Below are 16667 nucleotides of genomic sequence, written 5' to 3'. Positions count from 1 at the left end.
ATTTTCAAGCAGGATGCCAGGAATCTTTGGGATATTTTGGCCAGCTGGAGTATGTGACATCCCAAAAGAAACTGCAAAACAATATTTCTGCATAAAGGTTAAATCTCTTCAAATTTTAATCACTTAGATTTTCATTTCAGAAAGGCATTTCTTTTGGCAAAGCATTACGATCAGTTCCTGTTCATAAACCAGAATATTTTAAAAGGCCACTATACACTTGTTTTATTGCCACAATATATAGCTTCTAAAACCGAATTCTGCCATGGAACAAAAATCTGTCCCTAAGAGAAAGCCAGCCATAAGTACACTAACCTGAAATCTGTTTTACTTACAGGTCTTATTTCCTTTAATTATTTCTTACTAATGGAATGCAAATTTTCCTAGACATTATTCTGTCACTTAAAGAACAATATATTAATCTTAAAATAAAATTCTAAAAATTACATATTTAATGGAAAGCAGCCAGAGGTTTTGTTCTGCGAAGCCAGTTTCAATTTCTGGTTTTAGTTGTGCTGTGTTTTAGGGTATTTGCATGTCTTCATTCAACTGAGTAAAGTAGCAGACCTTCATTCTGGTTAGCATGTAGTGTTGCATCATTTTTCTGTAGAGGCTTAAAGAATTTTGACTTTTATAATGATGTAAGTCCCTATCAATTAGATATTGTCATTTTTTGCCATAAAAGGATTCCTTTGCATAATTACTTATCATCAGAGAAGCTTCTGAGTTGTGAAAATATGCTCAACCAAATTCTAAAAAGTTTCATTCAGACAGCAGTTCATAGGGCATCAGGCATTAAATAACAGTATTTTGTGAATTATCTTTATTAGGAAAAAAAAATGATAAGAGAAATAAAAGCAGACTGAAATTGGGTATATTAGTTTTAAAGCAGAATAAAAATATCCAGAGAAGAGGAAAAAAAAGTTTTGACAAATTTTTTTGTTCTTGTGGTGGTCCTTCATTGTTTTGTTTGAAAGATGTTGTTTTTTTCTTTACGTTGATTTTTCCCCTGCTTTGTCCTATGTTGTTGTGTCATAATTAATTAACCTAGTGAAATTGCTTCATTGCATGTCTTATTAACCCTTCCTATGTTCATTCTCTCCTGACTTAAAAGAATAATCCATTAGAATTTAACCCTGATGGCTTGAAGAAGTCTGCTGTTCAGAAAGCCCTAAAGGTAACATTAATATAGTTGTCCATTTAAGGTCACAAAATAATTGGAAATGCACGAATGCCTGCAACACTCTGCTTCCAACACTGGATGGGATTTCTATTGCCAGATACATATTTAGTGTAATTCTGTTTTACTTGAATTTGATTTCAAGAAGCCAATGTCAGGATGTTGTTAAAATACTGTGGCCTGTGGTAATTTGAGCTCTAGATCAGATCAGTGGAATACAGGCTGCTTGAGAAGACTGGGGCAAAGTGCTGAGAACTAATTTGTAGTAGTAACTAAGGAATGAAGTTGACATGAAAGCTAAGACATCTTTTACATACTGAGTGATACCTTACACTCAGCTCTGAATGATGGTTTGGAATAATCTTGTTTCTGCTAGAAGTTTTTAGAAGGTTTTACATCTTTTATGTGAGTGCTAGAGAAATTCAGGCCAGCTTTTTGGTAGGCAAAGTTGGAAAGGGCTAAGCCGCATCCTCAGCTGGAGGAATTTGAGCAAGGGACAGACTTTATTGGCTGTCAACAGCAAATCTGTCAGTACCTGGTGTTAGAAGTACATTATATGTGTGTGTGCACATTGCTGCCTGCTTAATTCAAGTTAAAATTATTCCTGTTTACATATCAGCATTACTGACAGGGTCTTTTTGTCAACTCCTGTAGTTCCATAATTTTATGAAAAAAGTTTCAGGCACCATTTTGTGGACAAAGAAAAAATGAACATAATGTCACCTACCATTTTAAAACATCATCAGCTGCAGTGTAATGTAGCTTGCTTTCTGTTCTGTAAAGCTTTGTATTCGGTTTTATTTGAGAACTAAATATTTTTTATTAGAAATCGCAAAAAAAGGCATCATTCATCCAAGAAAGGAGTGCTTTCTTAACAGCTTTATTTCTAAAGGAAAGTATGGTTCTAAGCAGTATGCCACATTAAAGTTGAGAGTTATTAGGGGAAGTATGATGTCTAAAATGTAAGTTCACATCAAAAAATATATCAAAGACATGCACTTTCTTAATGTAAAAATATAAAATATTTGGATGACTTGGTTGTAATTGTGACCTTACATGCATTAAGAAGATTTTAACTAACTCTTTTTTGTTGTTATACCTGATTTTCCTACAGGGTAGAACTCAAAGTAACCATGTATCCTACATTTTCTAGGCTTTTTAAACTGCATTAACACCCACTTGAGATGATTAACTTTCATGTCTAAATTTTCTTTCTGAATTGAATTTTTGTTAGATTTAATTGAAATTCTTGAAAGAAACATATTGTTGGAATGTTCCTTTGCATATATAATTTGTTTCTAAACTGATGTTTGTTTTCACAGTTTGATGTAATGCTATACAGCTGGTGAGCAAGGCTCAGATATGGCAGATGGTTGATTCTCTATTAAAGAGTATTTGGTAAACTGTAGAAATATCCCTCACATACATTATAGTGCATAGTCTTTTTCCCCCAAACTGAAAAGTATTGAACGTCAGTGTTGGATACCACATCCAATGTAATAGTTCTACAGCACTGTATATAAAGTTCCTGAGTTTGTGCTTTCTTCATATCTCCCATCTGCATGCAGTATTCATTTTGCAGTTCTAACTATGCTTCATTAGCTTTGGGGATTGTAATGCTCATTAAAAGACAAGAATTTGCATCTTACCAGTTTCATTTAAAGAAAATGGAAATGAGTCTAAAACTCCTGCTTATTAGTGTCATTTTGCTTCAGCATATTCAGGTAGTTGGATGCCTTCATGTTGATGCGTTCACCAGCTACTTGCCAGTCTGCCATTCCAGCCAGCTGAACAAAATACTGAGAATAATAGAGAAGCATGTAGTAGAATGCATATGATTTGTATTTTTAAGATGCAAACATTAAGTTTCAGAGGGGAGAGGTTTTGCTTTATTCTGAAGGCAAAGTTTTTGCTTTTTCTTTACCAGTCAGGAAAGAAAATAAACAGCAATCCCAACCCACTTGTTTTGCTGTCAGTTGGACACAAGGCCCAGGAAAGTAAGGTAAGTTCCTACTCTTCAGACTTGGCTCTGTCTTCACGTGTTTGGTTGATCTGTGAGCTGGGCATTCGGCTACCAAAGCATGGAGCACATGCACAACACTGAGTTGCCACCAGAACTGAAACTGGCAGCAAGCAGCCAAAGATTACAACCTATGACCTAAAACCACCTTGTCAACTAAACCATGGGCCCAAGTGCCACGTCCAGTCTTTTCTTAAACACCTCCAGGGATGGTGACTCCACCACCTCCCTGGGCAGCCCATTCCAGTGCCCAGTCACTATTTCTGTGAAGAATTTTTTTCTGATGTCTGGCCTAAACCTGCCCTGACACAGTTTTAAGACTGTGTCCTCTTGTCCTCTCACTTTTTTTCCCAGGAGAAGAGGCTGACCCACACCTGGCTACAGCCTCCTTTCAGGCAGCTTCCTGTCAGGGAGGTGCAGAGGGCAAAAAGTTTCCTTCCCCCAGATCCTCCTGGAGAGTAAACAACCCCAGCTCCCTTAGCTGTTCCTCATCAGATTTGTTTTCTAGACCCTTCCCGAGCCTTGCTGCCCTTCTCTGCACACCCCAAATAAAACACCAAAATGAAAAATGTGCTCATGTCTTGACAGCACCTCTGTGAGACAGACTGTTTTATAATCTGTGTACTTCCTTTTTTGCTTAACTGCAGATTAGGTACAAGACCAATGAACCAGTATGGGAGGAAAACTTTACTTTCTTTGTACACAATCCCAAAAGACAAGATCTTGAAGTTGAGGTATGTGTCTCACTCTCTTTAGATACCTTTCTTTTCAAAAATGTTGCAGTCGTAACATTTACACATTCTGTATTATCAAATGAGACTAAATATAATGTGAACACCATTAAAATTATGCTTGAAATGTTTTTCTTAAACCAGGCAATGAAATGTTTATTTCCATTTACTTCCAGGCTCTCACATATAGTTAATGGTTGCCTTTTCTAATTAAAAAAAAAATCCAAAAGTAAATTTGTTGTACCAGTTTGGAACTAGGGATCTTTCCTCTCTCATACCAAGGGAAGTATGAGTACACTTTATCCAAATACTGCATCCGTTTGCACTGCTGACATACCCTTTATATAGTTCTAAGAGACTGAAGTGTAAATGAGAACTGTCTTAGTCACTCTTCATCTAATAGCTGTGAGAATTAATTTTCACAACAAGTTTGAAAAACCATGTAGTAATTTTGATCAAGGGTCTGGTAGATGGAGATGTGGTGGTTACTCTATATGTCTTATTTTTGCTGTTGAAGGTAAGGTTGAAGAAACAAGGCATTGAGTGTATCTGGTTTTACCTCCTTCAATGTAAAATAATCTTAAAATCAGGGAAGCATGATTTAAGAACAAACTACTTTCAATATTGTTTGTATTTTTTGTTTTTAAATAAAAAATTAATTTCCTTCTTGGAATTCTTAAAAAGCAGATGATACAAAGCAACTTAATTTCTATGTTCCTTCAGGTGAGGGATGAACAGCACCAGTGTTCTTTGGGGAACTTCAAGCTGCCTCTAAGCCAGTTGCTAGAGAGTGAAGATTTAACTATGCATCAGCGGTTCCACCTGAGCAACTCTGGTCCCAACAGCACTATAAACATGAAGATTGCTCTCAGGGTACTCAAACTTTTCCTGTTGTAAATATCTGAAAGCATCTTTAGGGCTGTGGTGACTCCCGGTCTGCCAGGTCTATCAGTACACAGAGATAGCCTCTAATTTAAATACATCCCATTTGGAAACAATGCCCAAAATAAAACAATAGTCACCTGCATTAATTAAAACCGAGGTCCCCTGTGGTTTTAGGTTTGGAAATCATGTTTGGAATCTGAATTCCTTCAAATCTCTTTTGAACCCACTGGGCTACAGATCAGTGAAATAGCCTCTGTCTAGAAATAGAACTGAGTTTCTGATGGTTTTAAAAAATAAAGTGTATAAGGAAAGGAAGTACCTGCTTAGAACTGGAAAAATTCAAACCAGCTTTCAAGCATATTGGAATTTTGAAAACAAAACTTGCATACCTGAAAGCTGATTTGTCTTTTTTCCACATCTAAATGACATGGTTTAATTAGGTATTAAATCTCTTTGCAAGCACTGTCAAACTTCTGTTGTTTTTCTTTCTAAAGCACTTTGTTGCTTATGTGTCATTAATAAATTAAAGCAACCTATAAAAGAGAAAGTAAGGACAATTAATGAGAAAAAATTGTGATGTAGAAGAAAAAATTACAGAGTATCTTTCCAGATGGCTAGAGCTGCAAAGTAAATAGCACTTACACCAGAAGAGCTTAGCATATGGGAAGGGAATAATGAGGAGAATAATTCTTAATGAATGGAGAATTTCACATTGTTTTATAGTTACTGCAGTTGCCATGAAGAAAGTGGAGATGTGTTTTGTCACGCAAAGCGTTTCATATTCTAGAGTTAGTAAGTGTGAATGGTTTTGGTTCTGCTTTGGTGTCTTAAATTTACAACTTGTGATCAACCAGACTCTTACAGAAACAAATTTGTTTCTGTTTCCTACACTGCAAAATAGTAATATTATGTGTATTTTCCTGTATCTAGGTCCTTTCTCTTGAAAAGCCGGCAAGATCTCCAGATCATCAACACTCAGCCCAAGTAAAAAGGCCGTCTGTTTCCAAAGATGGAAGAAAATCCTCTTTTAAGCCTCAGGTTCCTGTCTCGCCAACATCTGATCCAAACAAGCCTGTTCCAGCCTCCCCAGTGACTGAGAGTGATAAAAAGACTGAGACAGCTGATAAAAGTCAGGCTGCCAGCGCCAGCCCGCAGTGGCCCGCAGATCTCAGCCGCAGCTCCTCCAGCCTGCAGGCCTCCAACGTGTCGTGCTCGCCCAGCCGCCTGTCGGTGAAGGAGCCCACGCCCAGCATCGCCTCCGACATCTCGCTGCCCATCGCCACGCAGGAGCTGCGCCAGCGCCTGAGGCAGCTCGAGAAGTACGGCCCCCGCTGCTCACCCCTCAGCTCACACAGGGAATGGCACCGCAGCTGCACTGCTCAGCCCACATTTCAGAAATGCTTTTTACTGGTCGCTCATTGGGATTTTCTGCTGCTTCATGGTGTCTCAGGCTGCAGTTAGAAGTTCCTTACCATTGTGATTGTCCGCAAGATAAAGTCCCACTTCTTCTCATAGCTGCACTTTGTAGTTTCATGGCAGTAGTTGCCTGTTTCACCACTGAATCCATTAGCATTAATTAAGTCAATTAAGCTGGAAATAGTTGGTCTTTTTTAAATAACTCAGATATTTGACTATAAAGAATGTTAAATGGGTATTCAGCTACTATGCAGTCACTGAAGATTGCTGCAGCCATACTTTCTTAAATTCTTGAGTTGTTTTTTACTTGCCTCAGTGGGCAGCTATACTTAGCAAGTGTGGACAGCTGAGCAGGCATCCTGCTCTGAATAGGAGACTGGAAACTACTCATTCCCTATTCATGGACCTTCTCTGTGAATCTAAGTACAAAGATTTTATTTTTTTATTTGCAAGGGATTAAACCAATTAATCTTTTTCTCTGTCAGAGTTCATAGAATCAACTGACTCATAGAGGTTGGACAGAATCTCTGGTTGGTCATCCCTCTGCTCAAAGCAAATCCCTCTTCAAAGTTAGATCAGGTTTCTTGGGCCTTGAGATACACCTGAGATAACCAACTTTTGGTTCTCTCCAAGGATAGAGAGCTGTAAACCTGTTCAGCAACTCCAGTGCTTAATCACTCCACTGTTAAAACATTCTTCCTTATTTCTATTGAAATTTATCTTGCTGCAGCTTCACTATGGCCTCTTGTTATTTTACTGTGTACAGCCATGAGGAGTCTGATTTGGTCTTCTCTAAAATGTTTGTTTTAGGTAGTTGAAGGGCTGCAGTTGAGTCTGCTGTTGGCTGTCTCTTCAGTTGGTACAAATATACCACATGCTTATGTGCTCCAGACCCCCATTTATCTTCATAGTCATGTGCTAACTTGTCTTGACTCTGTCAGTCTCTCTTCTGGTCCAAAACTGAGTTTGTTAATTGTGTTAAAGATTGAAATACTACCCCTCGTGTAATGCATAAATGTCATACTTTGTCATTTGGTGAGAGTAGTAAAGCTACAGGTAATGAGGTCCTTTATTGCAAGCCACATTTTTAGGTGCTCTGATTATTTTTTTAATTAAGAAAATACTGACATTAAATCTTCATTCTATTTTTTAAAGTGAATGACCTGGAAATTTTAATGGAGCAATCACTCTGTAGTAGGTATTCACAAAACAGGCACTCTTCTCCCTTGAAGATAAGATATCCTTCAGGTGGCTGAGAAATAGCAAATATGGTCCATACTGTCCTGTGTGATAAGGGAAATACTTACAGTCAGTTCACACAAACTAAAGTGAGCATTTCATGGAGATGAGGGAACTGCACTTGTTGGCCATTCTGTAAAACACAAATTCTTAAGAATGGTGCTTGCTTTTTATTCAAACATGACCTGACCTGTAAGTGTAAATCTATTCTAATCCTACTTTCAGGGTGAAATAAGCTATAGAAAAGTAAAATAGTCGTGTTTATACTGTGATTTGAGCTTTTACAAAAGCAAGTGGATTTAAATTATCACTGTTATAATCCCAAGAATATCTGTATTTGTGTGATAAACGAATTTAGAAAAAAGAATGAGCTGGTCTTCTAATTGGCTTGTGGCCTTAGCTGAGAGTGGCCCATGGCTGAGGTTTTCCTTGCAGTTAGCACTATTACTCTTTAAATTTCCTAGATGCTGCTTTGATATTTATTTTAGGGCAGGCAAATTTTTTACTCATAATGATTTTTGAAGTACTAAGGGGCAGCTGACTGACAAGAATACCTGGCCTTTTTTGGAGAGTAGAGTTGTTGGCCAAAGAACTGAACTACAAGAATCTGATGAGGATATGCTCACATGCTTGCACGTGGTCTCTTGTTTCACATGGTCTAGAGAAGTTAAATGGATAATACATGATTTCTGGGAAAACTGCTCAGTTAAGTCTTGCTTCTAATGTGCATTTTAAAAACTAAGCATAATGTTCTGATTTTTCCTGCAGTGGAACAACTCTGGGGCAGTCTCCATTAGGACAGATTCAGCTAACAATTCGTCATAGTTCACAAAGAAACAAATTGATTGTGGTGGTGCATTCCTGCAGGTGAGCATACAATACACAGTTTCACATCTGGGCACGTTTCTTTATAAAGTTGGTCGTATTCTGACTTACTCTTAAGTGGATTGGTTCATCTTTTTAAAACATGTTTTTAAAACAGCACATGCATAAGTACAAAAATATACAGAGCTGTACTCAGAATTGGTAAAAACTTTGTGGAAGATTTTGCTGTTATGTTGTCTATTATGCCTCTATCAGATTTTAAATGAAAATGACATTTAGATTTTTATCAGCAGAATGTGAAAGCTGTTTCAAAGAATGACCAAAACACATGATTTCTAAAAAGCCGTATCTAAAGTTCAAATTGGAATTTAGGAAACACATTGCATTCCCACCTCTGCTGTCTGCTTACTGGTCATCTGGTCTTGTACAAGTCACTCCACATCATATTTTTGTGCTTCATCTACTAAATTAAGTGATGGTAGTGTAGACACATTCAGCAATGTCTCATTGATTTTCTAAGTGCTTTTCCTTGTTTTTCACTTCCACAGAAATCTAATAGCATTTTCCGAAGAGGGATCCGATCCCTACGTGCGAATGTATTTATTGCCTGATAAGAGACGATCAGGAAGAAGAAAAACACATGTATCAAAGAAGACATTAAACCCAGTGTTTGATCAAATGTAGGTTCTAAACTATGTGTAGTAGTTTTGTATCACGTAACTACAAAGCTGTCAAATCAAGATTCCTGTGCTTACTGAAGGGTGAGCTGTTGAAGTTCCTGGCTGTCACCATTAGACTTGATCATACTTTTCTATTCTGCTGTAACAGCTCTTCTATCCTTCTATTCCCTGTTACCACCGCAGCCCTTTTTGCTGTTAGCTGCCACTTCTGTCTTTCCTGCCTTCCTACACCAGCTCCATGCCCCTTGTGCCGGTAGCTCAGCTGCAGGATTCGTTCTCCTGGCAGGTGGTGGGGACACGAGTGCCTTTAGCTCGCCAATGTTGCTGATCTCCCTTCCTGCCAGAAAGCTTGGCTGGCTGAGTGCCTGGCTGATGCTGGCAGCCAGTGCCTGTGCATGGTCACATTGCTCAGTCACTTGGTGGCACTTCTCAGCATCCAGGGAGTCAGGAAATTCTTTGTAGATTATATCCTGGCCCATATGTTGGAAGCTGTACCAGCTTGTGCAATATTATAGTGCATAAAACTCCTTATCCTTGCACTCATCTTTTTGATAGTAGTTTTCCTCATGTGTCTGCCCCTTTCTCTCCCACTCATCACTTTTCAATAAAGACCTTTTTCTACAGATGGCACATTAACTCAGGGAAAACACCACCTCAGTCCCTTCTGTCCAAGGCAAATCTGTAAATCATTAGTTAGAGGCTCCAGCAGATTTTCTTGGTAGTGCAGCTCTCTCCTGTTCATTCCAGGTAATAGATTTATTTCACTGTGCCTTTCCAAGGAAAATGTATTGCAGAGCAATAAAGCTGTTTAAGAACTGTAGTGACAAATAGATTTTAGGTTGTGGCATAATCTTCTCCTGACTTTGTTTAAGTTTCAGCTCTAGCAAAGAGCTATCTTTGATAGTTTTCTTTAGCCAGCCAGGAAAGAAAAGGAGCTCTGGTTATCAAGTCTCAACGATCAGTAAGACTGACCAATCTTTCCCTTTTGGAAAATACTAATACTGAGCTGTCGGTACAGTAGAATTCCACATTCTCTTTTCTCTAGAGTCAGTGCTTGACCTTTGATTCCTTTTGTCTTCTTCATGTGTTTGTTTTGTTTGAGCAATGGCCTCTAGAGGCCAAAGGTAACAGAAGTCTCAAACATTTGATGTTGATACTGATCACAGTTTTCAAGAAATAATTTAGGCAAAACACTGGGATTTTTTTCTTCATCTGTCTTAGACCTCATTTTTTAATTTGGGGAGGGAGATGGTTTGGTTTTGCTTTGAGTGACTGTTTAGCTGTAGGAACTGAACTTGCACCTCTGGTACAATATTCCCTCTAAAGCATCTCTGCCTGTCAGGTTTGATTTCAGTGTTTCCCTGCCTGAAGTACAGAGAAGAACACTAGATGTAGCAGTGAAGAACAGTGGTGGATTCTTGTCCAAAGATAAAGGGCTGCTTGGCAAAGTAAGTTGACAAAAAAGCAAATTCTGTTAATACAAAACAAAAATCCTCTTGACATATGAGTTAGTGTTGATTGAAGCACCTGATTCAGGTATGAAGCTTTTAAAAATTATAGGTGCCTTAGATGTCAGGGTTCAGTGGGGGAAGGAACAAACTGCGGAGCCAGACTTAGAAAGATGAGGCAGTAATCTCTTCTAGAGAGTGGTAAGTTCTCAGTAACAAAAGAAATGTGTTTGTCAGGCTGTCAGAGAAAGGAAAGAAGCAGTAGAAACCAGGCAATATTTCAGAAAATGTTCAGACAAAACTGGAAAGACAAGCGAGTACTTAGGGAAACACACAGGTAATTAAATTCCCAGTTTGTAAAATCCATGAGAAAGAGCTGCTACTGGAGACATTCCCAGTGCCAACACCAGCTGTTGTGTTTGTAACTTCAGTGTTCTATAGGCACACATGAAATCACCCGATTTGCTACACACATGATTTGGAAAAAGGAATAGTAAATTCCTACACCCTTTCAGCTTGCCATATTTGAGCTCTGTGAGGAGGATGAGAGATACAGAATCATGGTTAGTTGATGGTGAGCAGTGTCCTCAGTTTTCCTGTTCATCTGGAAGGCTGTTAGTAGGAACACATCTGCTGATTGCCACTGCCATGCTGTGATGTGCTCTGGGACTGGACCACTGAAGGGTGTGGATATTAAGGTCAAAACCTTTAGGCAGATAGGAGAGAGTTGTGATGACAAGGATGTAAAATACATCATTTACCAATGGCATTGCTTACACTGCAGTTTACAGGACTGTCAGATTTGATCTTTAATAAAAATAAAATGAAAGGCATGCACAGTGCATTGATTGATAATTTCACTTTCCACAGGTATTAGTACCTCTGGCATCTGAAGAACTTGCTAAAGGCTGGACCCAGTGGTAAGTGTAACATTTCCTTTATTAATAATAATAATAATACTACATACTAACCATGACTGTGTTAATAACATGCTAAATGTAAAAACCAATCCTTTGGTTTTTTCTTTTTCAGGTATGATTTGACAGAAGATGGTACAAGGCCACATGGTGCAAGTTAGGCCCATGGACACCAGGAATTCCTCACACATAATTTTGCCAACCTTTATATATTTTTAACGTGTTGTTTTCAGAGATGTACCAATATTATTTTTATAGCTTTATTGATTTAGTTCTTAGACACATCCCCAATAATTTTATAACACTTGGTCATTTTATGTAGACATAGCCTTCCTCATTGTTAAACTTTGTATTTTATTTTGCTAAACAGTTCTATGTGTTACTGTAATGTGCAATAGTATAGTAAAGTAACCCTTTGTGTTTAAATTGATCTTTATGATGGCTGTACCTATTAGCAAGTGAAAAGAACATGTTCTGCTGTTTTCCTGCCTTGTTTTATATCTCACCAAGGTATACTGTACCATGTAAATATATACTATTTTTTTATAATTCTTTCATGCTGGTTTGAATTCAGAAGAAAATTAGATAAAGGATACAGATATTTTCTTCTAAATGCATGTTTATTTCTTCAGATAAATCTCTTTTGTCTTTGCAGCACAATGGTCTTAATCATTTTGTGATACTCTGCAAAAAGAAAGTGCAGAAAAACATTTTTACTTTATTGTGTTTCTGGCCCAGTGGGGCTAGCTTAAAATGTATAAAACATTAACATTTTAATATTTATATATAAATGTATTATTGGGAAATCATGCTATAGAATATTATAAATAAAAATGAGAATTCTATAAATACTGTATAAATAGAGGATGAGGTCCACAAATCACAGTTTCTAAATCTGAGTTTTCATTTAATGGAGTAAACATAACAGTACAGTTTTATTATACAGGTTCAGTTGGATTTTGTTACTTATTCCTATACCCTGGAGTATTAGACATGTGATCTTTTGAAGGTATGAAGACATGGATTTTTCTGTATTGTAAAGAAGATCTCAAACCACTTTAAGCTGTCCTTACCACCATGTTTCACTGATTTATAAGTAGACAAATCAGCTTGCAAGTTAAGTTCCTATAGCAGGCATATGTACAAGACATATGTTATTTTTTATTATACAGTACTGTGCTAAAATAGTATGTTATGTGATACCTTCTGTGATCCCCAAATGAACAGCAGTAGGTAAGAAAGTGGGGAATTGAGATGACACTGACTGTCTTTGACAGTTGCTTCCTTGCTACGTAGTGTGTTTGGTGCATGAACAAAATGCACTTCATGGTCCACGCAGGTTTCTGAGCAGTGCTGTCCTTGTCCTGAAGCATTGCCTGGGCTGGGCAGCAGGGACACCGTCAGCACAAACTGATCCAGGCAGGCAGGATCTGAAGGGAGAGTATCAGCCCCAACAGCTGAGCTCGTAACTCTCATTTTATGAATTATGGGAATTTTTTTTTTTTTGTCTTCAGAACTGATTTTTCTTTTTCTGGTAAGTTTTTTCAGACTGTTAGAAAAATGTGCATTAAAAATCCAAGAGAACAGCTTGGCTTCTGCCGAGCCAGTATCCTCATCCTTGGAAAAGTATGCAATTAGACAAAGTATATTATTTAGCTAAGATTCTAGAATGATGTCTCAGCCAAGAAAGAATTTTAAAGCAGAATGATAAACTCCTGAAATTAGCTTTATTGTAAGACTACTGACAGAACCTTAACTCTAGATGTAGAATTTGCCTACATTACTAGATGTACCAAAGTGCCTACCATAGATGTAGCTTTTTGTCTTTTTCAAGTCTAAAACTTCAAGTTTGTCTAAATTCAATTTAACATGAACATTTGTTATGGATATGTGTGACCTGCACCATACACCTCTATAGAGTGATGGCCTTCTTGTTGCCACGTTTTATACAAGACAATTTTATCAAACAATCTTACATTGTAAATTGTACTGTAACTGCTGTTACTGGGCTGGGCAGTAGAGATTCTTTGTCAGAAAACACTTCCATTTGAAGGCTTCACTGTATACTGGAATGTATGAGTAGCTGTATATTCACTCATCTATTAATATAAAATATATTATGAAATACGTATTTTCTTTGCTAATTCTCCATTAAAATGTTAAGAATGGAAAGACAGAGAATTGTTCTTAATGCAATGAAAATGCAGAAACCAAATGCTAATCTGAATAAATGAGGTCTAGGAGTAGCAGTTCAACATAATTGTCTTTTGCCTTGGTTCAGTCTGAGGTGAAAGGATTTTTGCTCTGCATCTTGGCAAGTGACTGCACAAAGTTTCATCTGCAGCCAACAGAGTGTTAAACTGATTCAGTGTGTCAAGTCTTAAGTGAAGTCTGGGGACAGAAAACTGCACTTGAACAAATAAAAATTTCTGTCTTTCAAGGTGGAAAATAATAAATACTGTGTTCAGGCAAATGTGAAAAGATAGCACAAAGTGAGTAATAGCATAAAGAATATAGAGCAGGTTTTCAAAATAGCTCACTATGTAAATTTAGGAATTGGTTCTCAGAGATCCCGTTTTCCATTTAGGAATCTGAAATGAAGAGATTGAACTGTTATTGCAATTCAACAACTAGAATTCCCATAGTCTGTAATCAGTTCTGAATGCCAGATCTTCAGAAACATTCTCCTGAGTGAATTTGGATCAGACTGTGAGTGCCTAGATAAGACTGATTCTTTGGATACTGGATGCAACTTTCGTATTACCAAATTCCAGTTGTTCCATTTATATGGACATTGGAAGGACAATTTTGCCTCTGGGCAAAAATGGCACCTTGTTAGCAAGTCATTTATTCAATATCAACTGACAGCTTTTCTTGTAGTTCTTGTTTATTCTGTGCCTTAAAATATGAACATATGAAGATGTTTAAGAAATGGTTAAAAATAAGCTTTGTTACCTGTATGTACCAACACATGTTCTGTACTATTGAAACTGTTTTTAGAATTACTCTGCTTCACTGACAAGAGAACCAGCTTTCTTAACTATAGCAGTGGTATAACTCGAACTCAAATCAGCATGCATATCACTTGGAAGTGGACTAAAAGAGTTTTAATTTTCTGTCTTGAATCCTTTATCAGAGCTGCAGCAAATGGTGAGAGTTAAAATGAGAACAAAGGGTAATCACTTTTGTACAGATTGCCTTTTTTGCTCATGTAATTCTACATTATGATGCATGTATTTATTCAATAAATGGTTCGTATGGAACTTGGTGTGTTGCTTCTCTCTACACACACACACCCCTTCTCTTTTGCATATCCCTGTTCTAACTGGTAATACAGTGAAGTGAATTTTTAAAACAATCCTGTATCCAGACTCCTGTAACCTAGGGAGTCTTGCTGTAAGGTCTGTAGGCAGATTTTTGGGTCTTACATGAGAGAAAGTAGTGTGAGAAGTGCAGTATACTTCATGGGGATTTCTATGCTTCTTGTTCTGGAACAGATTGACACCTAAGAATTAGCAGGTCCTTTGTTCAACTTCAGTGTCTAAATTTTTTTTTCCTCTTAAATTGATCAATTGAACAAGCTGTCATAAATCTAGCACTTACTAATTAATTGTTATTAATTATGCTTTCAAAAGGACCTAGAACTGTATTTAATTGCCTTAGATTTAGAATCGGGAGATTTCTACCTGTGGCATTCTTTCCTGTTTTTTCATTTGCTTGGTAAGACAAATATTGATGGAAAATATAATGATGTACTGCATAAATAAGAAAAGGGGTGTTGTATCCTCTATCCATTCCAGAAAAACTGCCAGAGAAATTATGCTCTTTGCATTAAACATTAATTCATAATTAGTTATAATTCTGTAATTAAATATGATACCTCTTCCCATAAACAGCTACAGCTTGTCTGAACTCATAATATTCAGTCAGTTTTCATAAGTCATAAATAAAAGTTGCAAAACTTCATCAGCCAGTCACTATTTCATGTAGAATGGGCCCCACTGGATCTTTAATGTTACTAACTATAAAATTATGTTCTATTTTGGTTTGGTGTTTTTTTTTCTTTCAAGGAGATACGTCCCTTTTTTAGCAGAATAAAAAGCATCTGCTAAGCAATGGGAAGGCACCTAAAGCCAAGGAAAAGCATGGCTGTCTCCACAGCTCCCTCATGGCACAGCAAGGTGGTCCTGGATTGCAGCACTCCCTGGCAGTGCCAGTACTGATCAGGTGTTGGCATTTTTCTGAGTTGGGTCAAGATCAAACCTTCATTCCTGCAAGGCAGGTGGTAGCTGGATCAGCACTGCTTGTGTATTCACAGATCTTATTAGAGAGCAGAAATAACTGTTCAAGACACTCCTGCAGATGGCTTTGGGATTAATTTGATGGGCTCACTCCAGCCCAAGATTCTTCTTCGCATTTGCTGTATTGTTCAAACTGGTTTGGGCTTTCAGTTCATCCAGTCTCCACCAAGAAGCAGTGTTTGCCAATAAAGTTACCAGTGTGGCTATTTTCAGTATTTTTCTCAGCTAAGAGCTGAATACAAAATGTTTACTATGAAGTACCTCTTTTAATCAATTTAATTGTTTATATTCTCCCTCAAACAAACTCTGACTGTTGAATGGTACCTTTAGTAGAAAGAACTAAAACTTGCAGATGGTCCTGGACCCATTCGTGGTTGTAGCTGGCTGCTGAAGCAGTCAGGTTATTTAATCCCAAATGGTAGTTTTGTATATTCTAAAGTGTCCAACTGTTGTATGCTTTCCTACTGATTTCTAAGGCAGTCAGGCTCTCAACAGTATTCTCAGGTACCTTATGAAATACGCTTTATGAGAAATGGAAAAATTCAGTTGTATTTCTTTCAGTGTTATGCAGTAAATTTAGCTGCCAGACTAGATGGCAGCTCTGGGAGGAAAGTTCTCTAATCTATATTCATGTGATAGAGGTGATACTCTCTGTTCTCACTATCTGCAGGGAATATTGCTTGCCAGTCATCTACAGTGGAATCCAATTTGAGCAGGCTCCTGCATCTCTGTTTCCTCAGATACTACCAAAGTGAAGCCAACCTGTCTTTCATGTTAAACTTGGAGTCCTCAGTAGCTTAAACTTTAAAGCAAGAGAATTAAGGCCTAATAGGGTCCCTCTAAGATCCATACAGAAACATGTCCAAGGACAGCCCAAAGTGAGACAAGATTCCAGCTTTTCACAGCCAGGCAGGGGAAGGGCTGGTTCCAGCCTGGGGTGGTTTGTGGCCTGGAGACACGTGGGCCATTCCTGCAGGACCTGGTAACCCAACCCTCAGAGCTGGGCACCAAGCACCTCAGCCTCTATG

General features: G+C 37.8%; 1 protein-coding gene across 1 annotated transcript in view; it reads left to right on the top strand.

The window, feature by feature from the left end:
• ESYT2 (extended synaptotagmin 2) overlaps positions 1 to 14601 on the top strand; it is an 81362-nt gene extending 66761 nt beyond the window's left edge. The window contains 10 exon segments of the mRNA XM_066314658.1: positions 1112 to 1174; positions 3105 to 3179; positions 3845 to 3931; positions 4652 to 4801; positions 5744 to 6132; positions 8237 to 8335; positions 8842 to 8973; positions 10316 to 10421; positions 11292 to 11341; positions 11454 to 14601. Coding sequence (XP_066170755.1) covers positions 1112 to 1174; positions 3105 to 3179; positions 3845 to 3931; positions 4652 to 4801; positions 5744 to 6132; positions 8237 to 8335; positions 8842 to 8973; positions 10316 to 10421; positions 11292 to 11341; positions 11454 to 11499 — 1197 coding nt within the window. The 3' untranslated portion in view covers positions 11500 to 14601.
• Positions 14602 to 16667: the final 2066 nt, after the last annotated feature.

Source organism: Sylvia atricapilla, chromosome 1 (genome assembly GCF_009819655.1).
Source record: "Sylvia atricapilla isolate bSylAtr1 chromosome 1, bSylAtr1.pri, whole genome shotgun sequence".
NCBI lineage: Eukaryota > Metazoa > Chordata > Aves > Passeriformes > Sylviidae > Sylvia > Sylvia atricapilla.
The sequence above is the reverse complement of the archived record's forward strand: the minus strand, read 5'-3'. Positions and strand labels throughout refer to the sequence as shown.